General features: G+C 30.6%; 1 protein-coding gene across 5 annotated transcripts in view; it reads left to right on the plus strand.

Annotated features, from left to right (window-relative positions):
• The window catches only part of LOC122505994 (electron transfer flavoprotein regulatory factor 1), a 100,890-nt gene that overhangs the window by 72,351 nt on the left and 7,002 nt on the right, over positions 1 to 21,537 (plus strand). Inside the window, exon 2 of one of the 5 annotated variants that reach the window (XR_006301964.1) lies at positions 15,198 to 15,445. The exons of 3 other annotated variants lie outside the window; for them this stretch is intronic. Coding sequence is in view for 1 of the 2 variants with exons in the window: in XM_043617933.1 (XP_043473868.1) it covers positions 15,667 to 15,696 (30 nt within the window). In the remaining variant the exon portion in view is untranslated. Of the gene's footprint in view, positions 1 to 15,197; positions 15,446 to 15,483; positions 15,697 to 21,537 lie in introns of those variants that run through there. One more of the 5 variants, XM_043617933.1, reaches the window with a different exon arrangement.

The following is a 21,537-nucleotide window of genomic DNA, read 5'->3' on the forward strand; positions in this document are numbered from 1 at the left end:
CATTTTGCGCATTTTCATAAACACGTCTGTTTCACATTAACCGCTTGACAGTCCATGGCCCATATATGGCCACAAAAAGTCGTGCCACCTTTGCGTCTGATACAACAAAGGCGTATTATGGTTACTCTATGCTACCTGTACCGGTGCATTCTAAATTCTCCCATATAACCCAGCTGGTCAATAAAGTAACCATTATTGCCCTAGAGAGATAAAGGGTACTTTATTGACCTGTAAGCGGTCAATAATGTACCCTTTATCTCCCTAGAACTATAATGGTTTCTTTATTGACTGCTGGGATATAAGGGGGAACTTAGTACGCGCCTGTACAGGTAGATAAAGTGACCATAATACGCCTGAGTGGTGTTACGAACCAAAAATTATTATTATTTTAAATTATTAAAATCAAGAAAATTAATCTAGAAATAAAAAATTCGAAGAATAAAAATTAAAGTGTTGAGCGATGAAATTAAGTTTACCGCGCGCCTGCGGAGGTTCGTTGGAGGAAATCAAGCTGCCAGGGCCGAATGGTCCTGTTTTTATTTTATGGGGTCCGTTTATCTCTTTTAAAAAAGTTCGCCAAGCAACATCGTTTTGAAGTTTTCAATTAAATAGTTTAAAAATTTAAAATGAAAAGGAAAATTAGAAGACAATAAGAAAGCAGAAAATTTTGAAATGAGAATTCACAATTTATTATAATTTTAAATAGGAGAGATTACAGAAAGATACAAAGAGAAAATTATAATACGGAACGATACAAATTACTCACTCAATCTCCTTTTATTCTTTAATCTTATAGTGACCTTATCCTACCGCCAAGTTTTGAGGTGCTTGACGGGCGAAAATTTCCTTTACTGCTAGGCCTCTCAAATTTGGGTGGCCTAAGCACCACACACGAACAAATAAATCCACGATTCGAGGGAAGAAAATTTTAAACTAGGCACGCACTTATGCACTGAGTTTAACTATTCAATTGCTCAAATTTTAGTCTGTGAATTGAATTTGTTTATTTTTACGTGAAATTTAATTACTAACGCAATTCAAAATTTTAAATTTCAAGATGACGAAAATAATTAATTTGGTCGGACTTCACTAAGTGAAGTTTTTTCCTTTTTATTTATTTTCGTCTGTCCTGAATTTAGACACTATCTCGTAGTGGTCCGTAAATTAGGGGCCGATTAACAGACGGGCGCGTCCCGGCGTTTCACAATCCGTTGATGCCTCCGTGAGGAGCTTACTGAGAGAGCGAAAGTTGTACTGCAAATTTTGAAAACGTTAATTGCTCCTCTAGTCCTTGCTTCTAAATATGGGGGAAGATTTGGGATTAGAAGAGGTGGTTGTGGGAGTAGAAGTAGGGTTGGAACTTAAGGCCCATTGGTCAAGAAGATTTTTGCTGACTTGCGAATCTCACGCTTAGCGTGAGAACGGAAAGCTGTCAGGAAAAAATCTGATACTTTTCTGGAATTATTATTTTCAAATAATTCCAAAAGTAAAAAAATAACTTTAAAAAAAATTGTTTATCATTATTGTTAAAAAAAATAAAATTATTTATAATTATAATTAATAACATTATTTACAATTATAAACAAAATTGCACTAAAATTAGTGCTAGTGTTCTAGTTATAATTGTTCAATAACTAAGAAACACCATATAATTTTAAAGTGTGTGACAAAATTTTGAAATTTTCCCTTTAATTTAGTTGAACTTGAAAAGAAATAATACTTAATTCAAGTCATCGCACGTGCGTTTGTTTAGCAGGCGAGAAAAGTGAAATTTGATACTTTTCTGGAATTATTATTTTCGAATAATTCCAAAAAGTAAAAAAAAATTAATAATAAAAAAAATTAATAATTAATAAAAATTGAGAAAAAAAATTATTTATTGCTATTATTAATAAATAACTTAATTATTTATTGATAATATTGCACTAATAATTAGTGCTGGTGCTCTGGTTATAATTGTTCAATAATCTCAGAAACACCTCATAATTTTGAATGGGGAAAATAACACAGGCACACAAAAAAATAAAAAAGTCAAAACCCAGAGGTTACACCCCCCTATCCCCATGTTTTTGGGGTCGCTGAAACCGAATATGACCATGACAAATTTTTTTCATCGGTCATTTTCCCGCTACCACCCCTTTGCACCTGCTCCCGGGGGTTGGAATTTCAGTTTATAAAAAAGCGGAGTAGGGTGTCTATTCGTATGTTTTTTGGGTCGCTAAAACCAAAAAAGACTACCAAAAACAAATTCTTCCCTCCCTTAACCCCCTACAACCCCCTTAACAACCCTGGGGTGAGGGGTCGAAATTCGAATTTTCACGAAAAGTCGATTACGGTGTCTAAACCTACGTTTTTTGGGTCGCTGAAACCAAAAAAGACTACCAAAATCAAATCCTTTCCACCCCGACCCCCTACAACCCCCTGCAATAATGTTTTTCAAATAAAACGAACCGATTTTTTGGAAATTGAAAATTAAATATTAATTATCAAAAATTATTGCAGGGGGTTGTAGGGGATCGAGGGTGAAAAGGATTTGATTTTGGTAGTCTTTTTTGGTTTCAGCGACCCAAAAAACGTAGGTTTAGACACCTTAATCGACTTTTCGTGAAAATTCGAATTTCGACCCCCCACCTTTCGGGTGTTAAGAGGTTGTAGGGGGTTAAGGGAGGGAAGAATTTGTTTTTGGTAGTCTTTTTTGGTTTTAGCGACCCAAAAAACATAGGAATAGACACCCTACTCCACTTTTTTTAAAACTAAAATTCCAACCCCCGGGAGCAGGTGTAAGGGGGTGGTAGCGGGAAAATGGCCGATGAAAAAAATTTGTCATGGTCATATTCGGTTTCAGCGACCCCAAAAACATGGGGATAAGGGGGTGTGACCTCTGGATTTTGACTTTTTTATTTTTTTGTGTGCCTGTGTAATTTTGAATAAATAATTTCCCTTTATTTTGTTGGGTTTAAAAGGAAATAATATTTTGTTCGAATCGTTGCACGTGCGTTTGTTTGAAAGCACATGGGGCCTAGGGGAAGAGGGAAGGATGCAACGAAAGAGAAGAAGCAACGAGTAGAGGCCAACTATGTATGAGTGATCTGTACCATATGTAAAATGCATGTGTGCGTGCCGCTATGCTAGTGCTGTCTTAAGGAGTTATATGTATGCGTGCGTATTGCCATAGCCACCCAAAGATGTATAGGTTTAAAAGGCGACGTACATACAAATGATTATTTTCTTTCTTATAATTTCAATTACAATTTTACCTTATACAAGATTACTCTTACAGTATATAAACGAAATTACAATATTATATAAGATATCGTAGGATATCCACATGTTATTCCCACGGTATCTAAAATGAATGCATACGGGATATCCCAAAGATATTCAAATCAAAAAAAATTTGTAGGACATCCCAGGACATCCACATGTGATTCCCATGATATCTGAACTAAAATGTATAGAATGTCCTAGGATATTCGCAAGCAATTTTGATGACGTCCAAAGTAAAACGCACGGGATATGCCGGAACACTCATTCACATAATACAATAAATAACCCATGTGGATATATCGGATATTCAATCGCATTCTTCATGATATCTTGATAATAACAATTCTTATCTTATACAAAAATTAACTTTAAAGTATATGCAATAAAATAACAGTAATATGCAGAATATCCCAGGATATCCCAGAGTAATTCCCGTGATATCCATACTAAGGGGCCGTCCATAAACCACGTGGACACATTTGGGGGGCGGGGGGTGAATCAAAAGTCCACGTTTGTCCATGAAGGGGAGGGGGGGTGTTAAAGCAAATGTCAACGTGGACATATAATCAAAGATAGTTCCAAAAAAGATATCTTAAGCTTAATCAGAATGATCATAAGTTTCAGTTAATCAATTTCCCTGACAATTTACTGATATTAAAATTAATTTCCCTGACAAAATTCTTTTTACAGGAAAATATGAATGTTTACGGAAAATGAGTAACATTTATGATTTTAATTATTTTTTAAAATGACAATTATAACCCTTCCTGAATTCAATTATTTTCTTGGGCCGTCCATAAACCACGTGGACAATTTTTCACCAATTTTTGACCCTCCCGCCCCCCGTTGTGGACAGTCGTGAACATTTGTCAAACCCCCTCCCCCCTATACAATTGTCCACGTGGATATTGCAAATTAAAAAAATAAGTTTTTTTTACTCCTGTATGTTAAAAAATAAAAAAGATTATTTTTGAACATATTTCAAAGCAAGAATGTCAGTAAAGTAAGGGAAATGTCAGGAAAAAATTTTGTCGGGGAAATTAAGAAAATTGTGACTTTTTTTGACTCATTTAAAATAATTGCGACAAAATACCACAATTTTTAGTAAAAAAAAAGTACAAGTTATTTTGATTTTTATAATGTGAAAAATAACTATAATCAGGGTGGCCGCTGGACCGGGAAACCGGGAAAACCGGGAAATGACAATGAATTTTGAACTTGACCGGGATTTTGGATTTTTTTTTAAAAACACACATTATTTTGTGAGACAAAATAAAAATATTTATTTCAAGACTTAGGTATTAACTATATTTCATTAAAAAAGATTAAACGATCTTCTATAAAATCTATTTATATTTTGTCAGAGAATTTTATAAAAAGTACTATAAAAATATTCAATTTCTAGAATTTATAAGAAAATTATGAATTTTGCTGTCCAACGTAACAGATTTAGAAAAAGAAAATATTAAATTTAATTTTAAATTCTTTCTATTTCTAACAATAATTAAACAAAATATAATTTTAATTAAACTTGTTAAAAAAATTTCAATGAAAAAAAATTTCACATCGTATAGAATAGTGAAAAATAAATCAATTTAAAAATTTTTTTGCAATAATATTATAACAAAACAAATAAGAATTATTAAAAATTTGAACTAATTAGAACAAAAGTGATACGAAATTTATAAAAATTAATTTTAGAATAATAAATAATGTATATAAAAATAAATAAAATTTCTTTTTTTAGAAAATAAATTTTTAAAAAATCGTATTTTGCATTATTATCAATTAGTTTTTTTTTGCAATTATTGATAAGCAAACTTTTCTATATTTTAGAATGTTAAATTAATAATTATTATAGATTGAATTTTAAAAAATTTCAAATTTAAGTTTTAGAAAAGTTGAATTTTAAAAGATTTTAATTAAAAATTCTGAATAAGTCAGTTTTTAAAAATATTTTTATTCACATTTTTTTCAAATTAGTTATGTTTTTAAATATGTACCTAATATTTAATTGAAAAATTTTTAAATTATTCAAAATTTCATGAAATTGTCTTGTAAGCAAGTGGATTTTAGAAATATTTTAGTTATTTCTAGAATATAATTGAATTGAAATTTTGAAAATAATTGTTAATAAGTTACAGTAGCAATTCTTAAAAATTATTCAAATTTAAAAGATTTAAAATTTGAATTTTTTTTAAATTTGAATACCTACTATATAGAAAAATAATGGATAATAATTAAATATTTATTTTAAAAAATCTATTTAAGTTCAAAATTATTTTTAGAGTAAACTAAAATATATTTAGGTTTTAGGAAAAAGTCAAAGTTTTGTCTAAAAATCAGGAAATTCTTTCAATCTTTCATGGAATAATTTATTTTCAGAGTTATTATTTATGACCGGGAAAAATAATTTATGACCGGGAAATGACCGTGAATTTTTTTTTACAAAAAAATGGCCACCCTGTATAAACAAATCTTTTTGAATAGTTGAAATTTTGTAAAATTTAATTGAAAATAATTAATTTATTTTAAGTCTTTCGTTACAATTTTTGTAGAATAAAAAATCTTTAAAGGTAAATTTAAAAATGAAAATTAATGAAAATTAGCTTCTAATTTTTTAAAATTCAATATTCTCAATTACATATTTTCAAAAATTCAAATATATACAAAAAAATCACATTTTAAAATTATTTTTAACATTTTAGAGGAAACAATCATGTTAAAAATTTTTAATTAAAATTTATCAATCAAATTCAAAAATAATTTAAAAATATAACAGAATTTTAGAAGAGCTTTCGGAAAATTATTTAAATTAATTGATTCAAAGACGAAGGTTTAGTTGCCCAGTAAAAAAAAGTATTGGAAGAGAGCGAATAGTATTGGCGGTGAGTTTCTGCCAATATGTTTTCGCGTGAAAACCGTATTGGCAGAAACTCACCGACAATACTATTCGCTCTCTTCCAATACTTTTTTTTTACTGGGTGGAAATTGTAGAAAATAATTGAATTCAGGAAGGGTTATAATTGTCATTTTAAAAAATAATTAAAATCATAAATGTTACTCATTTTCCGTAAACATTCATATTTTCCTGTAAAAAGAATTTTGTCAGGGAAATTAATTTTAATATCAGTAAATTGTCAGGGAAATTGATTAACTGAAACTTATGATCATTCTGATTAAGCTTAAGATATCTTTTTTGGATATATCTTTGATTATATGTCCACGTTGACATTTGCTTTAACACCCCCCCTCCCCTTCATGGACAAACGTGGACTTTTGATTCACCCCCCCCCGCCTCCCCAAATGTGTCCACGTGGTTTATGGACGGCCCCTGAGCAGACTGCTTAAAGGTTTTTCCGTGTATGAGTTATTTTAAATCTCCATTTTTCTAGGAGTTATGAATTTTGGCCACGTAAACTATTGTTTCAAACTAATTGTTTCTTTAAAATCATAAATTGAGGTAATTTTTTTCCAAGCTTCTTCTTCCTCTTTAAAACACCACTACCCTTCTTTGGTGTACCCTTGAAAGTTTTGCAATGACATCAGTGTATTTAGAACTCCTGGTTACGTTCGCGAGTCCACTGGAACTATAATTCTTTCGATGTGCATTTGTAACTACAAGAATTTTTTTATAATTTTCCAAATCATCTGAACTTATTAATGCATGATTAGGTCTTTGTCTAAATAAAAGTTCAAGCAACCCATCAGTTTTTAAATATTTTTCTTTCCAGCAAGCTGAATATGTGGACCTTCTAAATCAACTAGTGTTTCGCCAATTATAAAAGAACCATCAGGAAGCTTACGTAGTCCATAAACCATGTCTAAAAAACTTTTCCTATTTTTATTTAATAATTAAATAAATTTATTTGTCAAATAGTAAAATGAAGCAATCAAATCCTCTTCTATATCTTCCTTCATTAAAATTACGGTCCTTATCAGTAACAACAAATCCATATTTGTCAGATTTACAACATTCTGAACATAAATCGCGAAATTGAGTATAACTTATATCTGTATTAACATGATCTTCATATACATGTTTCAGATTCTTTTCATCTTGTCTAAACAGAACCAATAAATTAATATTATTTCGAACTAGATGTTTAGGAATAAGAGCATACGTTTGACATAAATAGAAACTGTCCGCATTTACATGTCTACCCATACAAAAGAAAGCTTTAACATTATCTTGCTTTTCACAAGCAATGTCATCAAAAACGAATATTGAATTTGCTTTAGCATCTTTTGTAGATACTACTTCTTCATTTTCACTAAATGGAAATTACTCAACACCATCTATCTGACTGATTACATTTTCTAAAAATCTATATTTCGGTTGCTGCAGAGATTTAGAGTAGAGGTAAATATTTTCAAAACTTAGACCATTTGGATGTATTATTAGGGAAAGAAGAGCATTCGTTTTACCACAATTTAAGGGGCCACAGAAAACTGCTCGAATGCTGTCTGAAAGCAGACTAATTCTGATTTACCTGTAGCCATTTTTAAGGTTAATTCAGTTAGAATTGAGTGCAATATAACATCTGGAGCGTATATAAATAATCAAAAAGTCCACACTATCCATGAATTCTTTCCTAGCGTTCCACCAAGATATAAGATTGTGGAAGTGCCTGCTCACGTCATTTACCTATCGATTGCCACCAAGACAATACATAATATACAACTGCGAATTGTGGATGAAGATGGTGGCGGTGATTTAATAAATTTTAGAGGAGAAACTATAACAATTCGATTGCATATAAAGTCTTTGTAATAGGAATCGTTTATAATCAAAGAGCTGTTGTTAGTGGAAACTATAAAAGTCAGCCAACATGCAAGAGTCAAATCATTCTAAATTTGTCTCACAAGGTATTAACACCTCAGAATCGCCTCTTTCTGCAAGAACTAGGACTAAAAGTTCAAGGAAATAAAATAAGACCAGATAATTAATCTACATATTTTTTGGTTGCTGTTGCAATAAAAATGGACGAACTTCGGAATATTCCAGCAACAGTGAATTTTGATGAGTTCATAGCTCATTATGAAATTCATGCTCATCAACCATATGCATCTTCATCTTTTAACAATAGCGATGAAATTCTAATAGCAGTACAACATCAAGACTTGTTTATTTTACTTAGTAAAAGTTCATTACACATTTTTGGTTGATTAACTAAAAAAGATGTAATTTCTTTTACACAAAACGTGCATTTAAATACTTAATAATGCTGTATGTTTTTTCTTTGATGAAATTCGCTATGAACAAAACAATATCGAAATTGATCGCTGCAAATACGTTCGACATACTACAATCATGAAAAATTACAAAAAAAAAATAAATATTTGATGTGACAATACCACTCAGCATGATTTTTGGTTTTGCTGAAGATTATAAAAAAGTTATTATGAACGCTAAACATGAACTTATTTTAACAAGAGCACGTTCTGAAGTGAATGCCGTAATTCAAATAGGACAAGGAGGGGATGAAGAATTCAAAATTTTCATTAAGAAACTTGAATGGATGGTTCCATACGTCTTACCTTCTGATAATAACAAAGTTAAATTGTTAAAATTTATTGAAAAGGATCCATTAATTTCAATAAGTTTTAGGTCGTAGGAAATGTATGAGTATCCTTTAATTTCTACAAGTTTAAAAGTTTTGTGTCAAATTAAAACATAAACGCAATTAGAGAAACCTCGTTATGTTACTGTTGGATTTCAAACAGCGAGGAAAGATAAACGTAAAAAATATGCCTGTAATTTTGACCATTGCAATATTTCAAATGTTAAACTCTTTTTAAATTCACAATATTATCCTTATGGAAATTTAAATCCAAACTTTGATCAAAATCAGTACTCTCTACTTTATGAAATGTACGCTCATTTTTAATCATCCTAATATGGTAAAGATTCAAAACCTATTTTAACAAAGGATATTTTTAAAAGTTTATTTCCTCTAATTGTTATTGATTGTTCTAAACAAAACGAGTTTTTAAAACAAACATCAGTTGATGTGAGGTTAGAATTTGAAGCAGGAATCAACATGCCAGCCGAGACCACCGCCTATTGCCTAATTATCCATGACCGCGTCATACAAAATAAGCCAATCAGCGGCGTTGTGAAGAAACTATTGTAAAAGAGGAAGGATATTGAGGTGGTGGTGGGGGTGATTACTATAAAAGCAGCTGCTTTCGGCTAGAAATTCATTTTTATCCCACATGCACAAAAATGGCGCCTTTAGATAGCTGACGACAGGGAGTAAAGTCACTTATTTGTTCGACCCAAGAAGACTAGAAACAGGAGGTCTAACTTGGTAGTGGGGGGAATGTAATAGACGTGGGGCCATGAGTCGGCTGGTGTTTGTTTTCTCGGCATTTGCGCGGTGAACCAGTTTTGTTCTCTCGCGCATACTTGATATATACATCCAACTTGTATACATCGTAAGCACCTTGTATTTTATCACGTGTTTGATTTTTCGTATTCCCAAGAAATTTTTCGTGCAGACAGATTGTTATCTGTTACAAAAATAATATTTAATAGTTGTTTTCTACATAAAAGAATCTATATAAAAGAAACTCATATAAAAAATTAGCCATAATAAATATTACCTTCAAACGTTTCCAATGAGTCGCTAATTTTCAATTATTAAAAAACAAGAATATTATTTTCAATATTCTTAAATTTTTCTAAACTTTATCACTTTTAAACCTCTTTTCAATAACTATGCTTGCCAAGCATAAAACGCGTAACCTATTCTAAACACACAATAGCAGACAGCTGTCATTTTCGGTATATAACCTCAATGTGGTTATTATGCGCGAAATTACAAAATTCATCTACCGCGCAAATTCCCAAACTGAAAACTCCACCGTCTCTAGACCCCACTATTTCTACCCCCACTGCACATAGAAATCAAGCGAAGTTTGACCTCCTGTTTCTAGTCTTCTTGGTTCGACCATATGAAAATGGCGTCCATTTTCTCCCAAGAGGCAAACATAACAGCTGATCCCATGGGTTATTTTTGCCCATGGGAGAAAATGGCCGCCATTTTCATATAAGTCGAGCAAGTGAATGACTTTTACTCCCTGTCGTCTGCTATCTGAAATCGACACTTTTGTGCATTAGGAATCAAAAATATCGTAAGTAACACGGGAATAAAGGCAGCCAATTTGTTTACGCTGATTTTTGTGACACGAGTGGAGGTCTCGGGGCGCCTACGGCGCCCTCGACCTCCGTAGGCGCCCCGAGACCTCCACTCGTGTCACAAAAATCACCGTAAACAAATGGCTGCCTTTATACTCTTGTTGCTTAATATACTATTCTGCTTCAAAATAGAGTTTATCGTAGACGTTCAAGGGTTTAAAATAGCCAACAACGAGTTTGTCTTTAAAAAGTTGGCGATACTTCCTCTTCAACCAGATGCACAGTCTCTTGTCTACCTTTTTGAACCTCCTTGTTTGAATTCACTGCGAGGACGCTATAAAAGTAAAAATCTTTGGCTAACACATAATTACCATGGGATTGATTGGTCTGCAGGAGACGTACCATACGATGAACTTCAATATATTCTACAAGGAATCCTGCGAGTGCTAGTGCCATCTACGTCAAAGGATTAGAAAAAAAGACTTGGCTAGAGAAATACTTACTAAATGTACAAAATTTAGAAGATTTTAATTGTCCATCGTTAAAAAACTTAAAACTAAATTATTGTTAACAACTTGTAAACATCATACTCTTTATACATCGAAAATTGTGCCACAAAAAATGTTAAACTTCTTCAAGAATGGTTTTTGGAACCTCCATACTAATATGTATATAAGAGCTATTTCTAATGGAATTTTAAAAAAAATTATAACAATTTAAACTCGACAATATTATACGGTCATCCAAGATACTTTATTTGAAGTTTCTTTGATATCATTGCTTCTTTTATCATCTCCAAAGTAGTTGGTACATCCTCAAAGAGCTTGATAAATCTTGTTGGTACGTGGGTCAGAATTTCTCAAACGGATCACCTAAAACTAAAAAATTTTCTTTTTGAACAACAATATCTTTTTTTGACTCTTAATATAGTTAAGAAGAATCCCTAAAAATATTAAGTAAAAAAAAATTTCTAAAAGTTATTAACAATCGAATTTTTTAGTACTGCTAAATTAACAAATTTTTTTCTCGAGTTCCAGTTGACGGATTTAAAATTTAAAATATGGATTTTTTTAGTCTTGAATTGAACTATTCGAATATATTTTTTGTTTTTAAATTTTTTTATTTTTTATAACATTTTACATTATTTGTTTATGAAGTTTTTTGAAACATTATAGACCTTTATATAATAATTGAAGGTTATTTGTTTATAAAATGTCAATAAACAAATATGTTCTTCACGTCCTAACAAAAAAATAAAAATTGTATTATATTCCTTAAACGTCTCCGAGTGTAAAACTGTTTTGAAAAAAATGAGCCTCAATTAGAAAAAAGTTATTAATTAAAAACTGCAGTTGTGTAGAGCTTTACATGACGTTAAACTCGCCCCGCGCTCATTGCAGAGATGCCATTGGGCGGAGGAATTTCATCCCCACTCTTGCACCATTTATCATTTAAGTCAATGTAAAATGGCGCAAGAGTGGGGATGAAATTCCTCCGCCTAATGGCATCTCTGGCTCATTGGCATTTTTTACAATTTAATGTTCTAAATTGTCTGGAGCCTACAAATTTTATCGGATTTTGATCTTAAATTAAAGGCGATAAAATTTCTAAGAGATCCTTCCAAACCAATTTTTAAATTTTAAATTGTATATATTTTTTGTTATTTGAAGTTAACAATTTACAATATTTTTTTAAAAAATCATGATTATTTTTTTTATTTTTCCATTGCAAATGATTAAAATCAATTTAAATTAGTCTAGCATGACCACCAAACAAGTAATAATGCATAATACAATTTATTTAAATTGTTGTAAACAATATTAATTAATAAATAGATAACTTTGGTTCTTTTTAATAAAAAATTCTTTTTTTTTGCAGACAAATTTATGTTTATTTAAGTAATCTATGTCGATTTTGGTAAAAAATGATTTGAAAGTTAATAATTACCATTGTTATTGAAAATTATTATTTATTTATTTATTTGAAACATAACGGGACATGACCTTTCGTACATTACTTACTCCTAATTCTAATAGTTACATTTGTAACATATAAAAAACAAATACAATATGAAGGTTGGCGCTTCAAAAGTTTAAGTTCGGTATAGATGTAAACACCGTTGTAGTGAATCTTGTAGTGTAATAATGAAAATGAAGTAATATAATAAGATATTTTTGTTTCTCCACTAAGTCCATTAGAAAATTAGTTATTGCAGTGAATATTACAGTTTAATAGAGGAGTATCAATATAATATTATTAAATGACAAATTTGTTTCTCTGTCCAAATTAATTTTTAAACAATTAGTAAAATTACATGAAAAATAAAATTAAAAATTCTGAATGACATAAGATGTTTTAAACGTTATAGAAACTGTAAAAATATTTAAAAATTAAATGAGTAACATAAAGATTTTTTGCTTAACAAAATGTCATTTTGAAAAATAAAGCACAATACTCTAAATGAGTTTAACTAAAAAATTCCACACACAAAAAGTTTGCTGAATACATTTGAGCACTGAAGAGAATGATGACAGAAACTAGGTATTACAGTTGGATTGGCTAACTGCTTACCCGCCTATCTGAAGTGTGAGAGTAGAAGTACGTTTGCTGGAAGGGATTTTAATAATTGTGGGGACTCCACGACAAAAAACCAAAGAAATGTTTGCTTCTTCCTCTCGTCGACGCACAGCTAACTGCTCCTTCACTCTTTTGATCTCCTCCCTCTGCATCGTCGTTTTGTCATTAGACATCCATAAATTCCCCAAGTCCGCTGATTTTACAGAGTCCCTTTTAGCAGACACGAACGATCGCAAAATCGCCTGTGCCCTTTCCTCCATATTATATTATTAGAATAATAATCAAGTTTCTTTGACATTTGTAAACATTTTAGGCATTGTGTAAACATAAAATGTTATTATATCATATGTACATTAGAGTGGGCCAAAAAAATTTTTTTAGACATCTTAGGCCTTAAAGACTTATATTTGGTGCTAAAAGATTGTAGAAAGAATCCCTGAAAAAAAATTAAATTTTTTGTGAGCGGAAATGTAAAAATCAAAAATATTAAAAATCACTCTTTTTTGATAATAAACTTTTAGGGTTCCCAGATAACAATCGTGCGTCGCATTTAAACGCATGTTTCTTGCACTAACTGCGACTTACCAGATGAGTCGGTTCATATACGCATCTTACTATCGTCTGCGACGCTGGTAATAATGCGAGTGTTGTGAACTGCATTTCGTAAGCGCCTGTGATACAAAATGATAAGCATGTTCCGTTCACAAGTGCGACTTGCTAGAAGAGTCAATCCATACGCATTTTACCATCCACAGTGCGAATGCTGTGAATGCGTGTGCAGTGAACTGCACTTAATACGCACGCAATTAATGATGCGCAACCACCCGTATCGGCAATCACACATTTTATAATGGCGACAGCATTGTTTGTGGTGTGTTATCAAAATAAGTTTTTATTGTGATTTCATTTTTTATTGTTTTTTATTGCGATATTATTGTGAGGAATTATTGTGGATTTAATTTTTAGTACTGCAGCAAAATAAGAAAGTTAAATTTAATTTGTTTAAAGTACATATATATTTTTGTTGTATTAGATATAACCTCAAAAAAAGAATTTGGAAGTTTTTAACAATTTCAATTCCAAAATTGTACTGAAATATTAAATTAAAATCGTTTTTATAAATAACATTTTAATTTAAAAAAAATTACTAATGTCAATAATCTTTTCTTTTTATTTAATTCAAATAAGGCTGAAGTATAAATATAATTTATTCGCATTATACCGTCACGCATGTGCCCATCACAATATGCGACAGTTATGGATCGCATATGATGACGCATCTGAGTGGTCCAGTGAACGCGCATAGTGCGGATAAATCGGCACGCGTGCAGATGATATTAGTAGCACACAACGCGCATTTTGTTATCTGGGTTATGAAATCGAGTTATCCTTAACAATAAATAATAAATTACTTCATACAGATATCATTTACATACATGTAGAAAAAATTTGAGAAGAAAAATATAATTTTTGCCTTCAATAATTATTTAAATTTAGTACGCGACTTTTAGTATTTCGTAAAAATATCAAAAATATTGATTTTTTATCAGGTATTTTTTTTTACTATTTTTATCGTTAAAATGTTAAATAGAAGCTTCTAAGGCCTGAGGCCTATAAAAAAAGAAAAAATATTTTCAAAAACTTAATTCACAAACAATTACATTAGTTATAAACAAACTATTTACAATTATTTACAATGTAAACAAATAAATGGCTTATTTCTGCAAAAAGAAAAATTGTTTTTCTTATTTTAATGAGTTTAAAGTCATGTAAAGCTCTAATTGATTATTGATAACTAGATTATTGTTCATATGATTGTTAATAACAATCATTTTCTACCAAAATTGACATAGATTAGAGGAGAACGGGGCAAGGCAGCCAACGGGGTGAGGCAGCCAATTGCTTCTTATTTCTGCATAATTTTTTCAAATCGTGCGCTATTGATAATTTAGACTGCTTATGGTAGTTTACTTTAGTTGCTAACAGATGGGCATTATTCCTGCAGCAGTTTAGCAATGACAGTATCATTTATGAAAACAGACTTTTGGATGTAACTTTTCTAAGAGTTATTTTGGTGATTTTAGTTAACCCATTAAGGACCAGACGGACGAAAAATTCCAATTGACTTTGCGGACCTCGTTTTTTATTAAAATGCATATAAAAAAATTGGCAGATACCATTTTTAATGTAAAATTTATTCCTCTTTCAGATTCTGCTGTTAATGATGTCAGTTTTGAAAGATTCAAAATGGCGGATCCAATATGGCGGACGAGTTCTGTAAAAATTAATTGGACTCACCTGAAACCCTCTACTCGGGGGTTCTTGTGGTCGCTGATTACGAATATGATGTCCGTTTTGAAGAATTCAAAATGGCAGTTCAGTTTTGTAAAAAAAATTTGTATTCACCTAAAACTCTGTACTCGGGGATTTTTTGGAGGCGCTGATTACGAATATGATGTCAGTTTTTAAAAATTTAAACCTTAAAGCGCACCCTGGGTGTGCGACACTCATATTCTAGCTTTTTACTCTAATATCTCGTTTAAATTCGTAAAAATTGAAAATGTATCGCTATTGGACGGTACATTTTGTACATAACTTTATGTTCCGTGAGTGACATTATTCTCCCAAGTGTCTTTGTGTATTTGACAACTTTATGAAGTTGACGGCAAAAAATTTCTATGTGGCTGACGCCCTGTTATCGGTTTAAGGTAATTTCAGTAGTTTAAGAAATTTTTTTTGTAGATATTAAGATTAAATAAATTATTATGAAACCTATTTTTCTTCAAAATAGATGTACTGAGCTACAATAAATAATTTTTATAAAAGAAAAATATCCTATTTTAGCTTGGAGAACACACAGTAAAGTCCCCGATTGTCGCACACCCAGTGTGCGGTTTAAGGATAGATTCGTACACGGAGAGAAAAAACAAGGCTTTTCCCTGTGACTTCAATTGATGCCTTTTTTAGGTAGTAGTTTCACCGGATTTCGCGATGAATTTTTTGCGTTTAGCAGTTAGGCCACGCCTTAGCCCTTATTGGCCTAAGCTCGTTGCAAGAATCTCACCGGGAAAAACCGTGAGCGTCCTGCATTTGTACTGTGATTAAGGATTAAAATGTTTTGGGGTCTGATTACAATTTCGGTGTTAGTTCTTCAAAATTTTTAATTACAGTTCCAATATGGCAGAATTTTTTAAAAATTATCCCGATTGACCTAAAACTGTTTACTTCTGGATTTTGAAGATCACTGATTAAAAATCTTATGTCAGTTTCTTAAAATTCTAGATAGCGGATCCAATATCACGGGAGAATTTTATAAATAATCTTATTACCCTGAAACTTCTTACTTGGGAGTTTTCGGAGTCGTTGAGTTGGAAACTGACATTATTTTTGTAATCAGCGACGCTGAAAACCTTAGAGTGACGAGTATCAAGTGAAATAGACGACATTAAGGGGACACCTAAGTGGAAAAATGACAAAAAATCGATTTTTTTAAATTTGATTTTCTAAAAGTAGACTCAATTAGGAATAGAACAAGACTTTTTAAAACCTTTTCTGAAAAGTAGAAAAAATACGATTACATGATTCTGAATACCATGAGTTTTTAGTATTTTTTCTTTTTACGTGTCTCCTGTAAAAATTGTTTTTTTCCAATTTTTTAACTTTCGGTACACTTTTCTCCGAATCTACTAAACCGATTTGTAATTTTTTTTTACATTGTTCAGTAAGGTTCCAAGAATACGAATAAGAAGTTTAACATCATTTTGAGTTGTACAAACGGAAATATGAGTCAATGAATCAGAGAAAATGGGATTTTTATTTTGCTTTGGGTATAAATATTCATAAAAAAGTTTCTATTGGAGATAACGTCGTATTACTTCTTATTCATATAATTGATTACATTTGTAATCGAATGAAAAAAGGGCGAACACAATTGGAATAATAGTTTTCGAGAAAAGTGTACCGAAAGTTGACTCTTTTTGCATTGTTTTTAGGTCCTTTGGGAAAAGGGTTGTAGAAATTTTTAAGTGCAACCTAAGTCAAAATGTTCTATGGCGATTTTTTAGCCAATAAGACAAGCTTTCTAACGCGATATTAAAATTAAAAAAACCTATTTAAATAACTGCCTCGTAAACCAAAATGTGCCGTCTTGGCTGCCTCGCCCCGTTCTCCTCTACTTAAATAAACATAAATTTGTCTGCAAAAAAAGAATTTTTTATTAAAAAGAACCAAAGTTGTCTATTTGTTAATTAGGATTGTTTGCCACAATTTAAATAAATTGTATTATGCATTATTATTTGTTAATTTAAGATCAAAATCTGATAAAATTTGTATGCTCCAGACAATTTTGAACATTAAATTGTAAAAAATGCCAATGTGCGCGGGGCGAGTTTAACGTCATGTAAAGCTCGACACAGCTGTAGTTTTTAATTAATAACTTTTTTTCTAATTGAGGCTCATTTTTTTCAAAACAGTTTTACACTCGGAGACGTTTAAGGAATATAATACAATTTTTATTTTTTTGTTAGGACGTGAAGAACATATTTGTTTATTAACATTTTATAAACAAATAATGTAAAATATTATAAAAAATAAAAAAAATTTAAAACAAAAAAAATAGTCGAATAGTGCAATTCAAGACGAAAAAAACCCATATTTCAAATTTTAAATCCGTCAACTGGAACTTGATAAAAAAATTTGTTAATTTAGCAGTACTAAAAAATTTAATTGTTAATAACTTTTACAAAAAAATTGTTTTTTGGCTTAATATTTTTAGGGATTCTTCTTAACCATATTAAGAGTCAATTTAGTTTTAGGTGATCCGTTTGAGAAATTCTGACCCAAGTATGTGACAAAATCAGCATCAGTCTCAACTATGATCCTAAGTCCATATTTGGTCTAGACCTTCTTCATTTTTCAGATGTAGTACAGTCCATCTTTCATTAATTCCGCGAGCGGCTTCGTCAGCAGGAAACCTTCAAAACGTCCAACAGAGTTGACTTTTTCTAGATCCATTTTTTTAAGCTGTAAGAAAGCTTTGAATAAAAAAAAACAAGACAAAGAACTGTAATTGAAATAAACCTGTAATATAAATATAATTCAAAAACTAACATAATGCTGAAAAAAGAAGTTAGAAAATTTATCTGAGAAAAGAAATTTAGAGAGATACAATTTTTAAACGACCCTCCGACCTAAAAAAATTAGAGCAAACAAAAAAAACCTGTAAAAAGACTTATAACAACTAAAGACACCTGGAAATAAAGCTTTAGCCCATTAACGCCCAAATGTCCAAAATTTTTGACTGAAGTTCAAGGTAAGAATTTTTATCCTAAATGATTGGACTTTCAAAAACCCTTCAGTACTACTTTCCGCGAGAAAATAATAGGCCCCTGAAAAATGTTCGAGTTTGATTTGAAATATCTCTGTTAAAAAAATTATTTGAAAAAAATGAGAAATATTTTTGAAAAGCGTGGAATCTCATATGTTTGTATACGAAAGGCCAATATTGGAAAAAAAATTTTGCACCGTACAGGTGCAAAATTACACAGCAGTGTACCCCATTTTTTGCCATTTTCAAAAATGGTCGACTTTGGTACAAGATTTTACATGGAATCGATTATTCGAAAAATCCGAAAAAAGACTATTTATTAACTGAATCTGTCCAAACGAATTTGCTTTATAATTATTAAAAAATCTTAATTATTTTTATATTTATTAACAATAATAGGAGACAATGTTATCTCTGGTTCTATTACTCTAATTGAAATAAATCAAATTGGATGTTGTAAATAATATTAATCTTTTTACTATATTAGCTCATTAAGAAAAACGAAATTCTTCTATTAATTACATTTTTCAATATTTATTTGGACAGTTTTTTTTTTTAGAGAACAAGTGTAAAACTGTTGCGAAAACCCAATTTTTTTTGACAAAATCTTAACCCTGTCATAAATAAAAATCTGGCATGCACTGTATAGCCTATGTGAAAAAAATTCTAAGCTCTATTCTGAGTCCACATTTTGGAGAAGTTCGTAGTATTATTTATGACAGGGTTAAGATTTTGTCAAAAAAATTGGGTTTTTGCAACCGTTTTACACTTGTTCTCAAGAAAAAAAACTGTCCAAATATATGTTGAAAAATGTAGTTAATAGAAGAATTTCGTTTTTCTTAATGAGCTAATATAGTAAAAAGATTAATATTATTTACAACATCCAATTTGATTTATTTCAATTAGAGTAATAGAACCAGAGATAACATTGTCTCCTATTATTGTTAATAAATATAAAAATAATTAAGATTTTTTAATAATTATAAAGCAAATTCGTTTGGACAGATTCAGTTAATAAATAGTCTTTTTTTCGGATTTTTCGAATAATCGATTCCATGTAAAATCTTGTACCAAAGTCGACCATTTTTGAAAATGGCAAAAAATGGGGTACACTGCTGTGTAATTTTGCACCTGTACGGTGCAAAATTTTTTTTCCAATATTGGCCTTTCGTATACAAACATATGAGATTCCACGTTTTTCAAAAATATTTCTCATTTTTTTCAAATAATTTTTTTAACAGAGATATTTCAAATCAAACTCGAACATTTTTCAGGGGCCTATCATTTTCTCGCGGATAGTAGAAGATATTGACGTCCGCTCTTTCAGAATCTGGGGTCAAAAAAGCATTTCGACCATCAGGGAAACCAATATGGCGCCCAAAATGGAAAAAATACCGAAAAAATAGTATGTTTTTTTAAACACGCTTGTCACATCAATAAGATTTTTTTGGGCGGGTCTCATGTATGCTATAGGTGGATAAAATAGTTGTACTTTCGAACTGTGTACTTGACAACTTGAAAATTCAAGATGGCGGATCCAAAATGGCAGAAAAAGCAGAGCAAAATACTTGATGAATAGCAAATGCATCATCAATATTCAAAACTTGATTTAAATCATCTGAAAATTACTTCTCGGGGGTTTTCGGGGTCGCTGATTACAAATATGAAGTTTAATTTTAAAAATTTAAAATAGCGGATCCAATATGGCGGATAAAAATTTCTGAAAATCGATAAAATTGCATGAAATTACTCACTCGGAGGTTTTTGGGGTCGCTGATTACGAATATGAAGTTTAATTTTTAAAATTTAAAATGGCGGATCCAATATAGCGTATAAAATTTTTTTAAAATCGATAAAATTGCATGAAATTACTCACTCGGGGGTTTTCGGGGTCTCTGATTACAAATATGAAGTTTAATTTTAAAAATTCAAAATAACGGTTCCAATATGGCGCATAAAAAATTTTGAAAATCGATTAAATTGCATGAAATTACTCACTCGGGGGTTTTTGGGGTCGCTGATTACGAATATAAAGTTCAATTTTAAAAATTCAAAATTGGGATCTAATATGGCGGATAAAATTTTTTAAAAATAGATAAAATTGCATGGAATTACTTACTCGGGGGTTTTCGGGGTCGATGATTACTTTCACCACGTGGAGGTCGACTAATTTTAATGTTATAAAAAAATTTTAAATAAAATATGAAAACAGTTAAAAACACAAAAAAATTTAAAAATGAAAAAGTAGGGTGATGTGGAGTGATGTGAAACATGGGGGGATGTGCAACACCGCCGATTTCTGATATATAGTTTGATATTGAACAGAGCCAATATTGCCATTTGTTTGTATCCTCAGTAGCTTGTTTTTGCTATAAAACTCACGAGACAGCTCGCAGCCAGGTTTGCTGTACGTAAGTTGACTTAAATTTCTCGGGAAGGAAATATTTATTGTGCTTTACATTTCTAGTCGTTTCGTGAAGGGTTTTAATTTATTTTATAGATAAGAATATGCTTATTATTGCTTTTTTAAGTGTTTTTAAATATCTTTTTATATTTTGTGATTCCATTGCATTGTATTGCGTACAAATCATTTTTCGCAAAATATCATATTTGGGGTGATGTGCAACACTTTTTTTGGGGTGGACGTAACTACTTTTTACGTGCCATAACTGCGATTCACATTATGAATAAAAAATGATTAGTTATTTTCCTTTAATTATATTCCTTATTCAGTTATAAATAAATAAAAAATAAAACAAAAAAAGTTTCTTTTTTTGTGAAATCTCCACTTTTTAGAGGTTAGCTATACCTTAGTAAATTTTTTTTGTCAGATTTCGATTAGTTTACATTGAAAAAGCCTAAAATTAATAATTAAAGAGATTTTCATGGATATTTATGCATTACATACCTGAATTTTACTGGTGTTGCACATCACCCTAACTTTTTTGGCAAATGCAAAAACAGACGTTTTTAAAAAAGCGAAAAATTTGTAGGAAAAATTTTAAATTCTTAAAATCTAATAATGCAGAAATATTGTTACATCCCAGTAACAAAATTCCCTTTTTGAAATTTAATGACATTAGCAGTGAATCATTGCTAATGATCGCGTATGTAAAATATCAAGAATAGAGATATTGCATTTGAAATAAATATAACAAAAAGACAAGCAATAAATATAAAATAAATAAGGAAAATATTAGTTAAATGATATTATTACTTTTAA

Source organism: Leptopilina heterotoma, unplaced genomic scaffold (assembly GCF_015476425.1).
Source record: "Leptopilina heterotoma isolate Lh14 unplaced genomic scaffold, ASM1547642v1 Lhet_384, whole genome shotgun sequence".
NCBI lineage: Eukaryota > Metazoa > Arthropoda > Insecta > Hymenoptera > Figitidae > Leptopilina > Leptopilina heterotoma.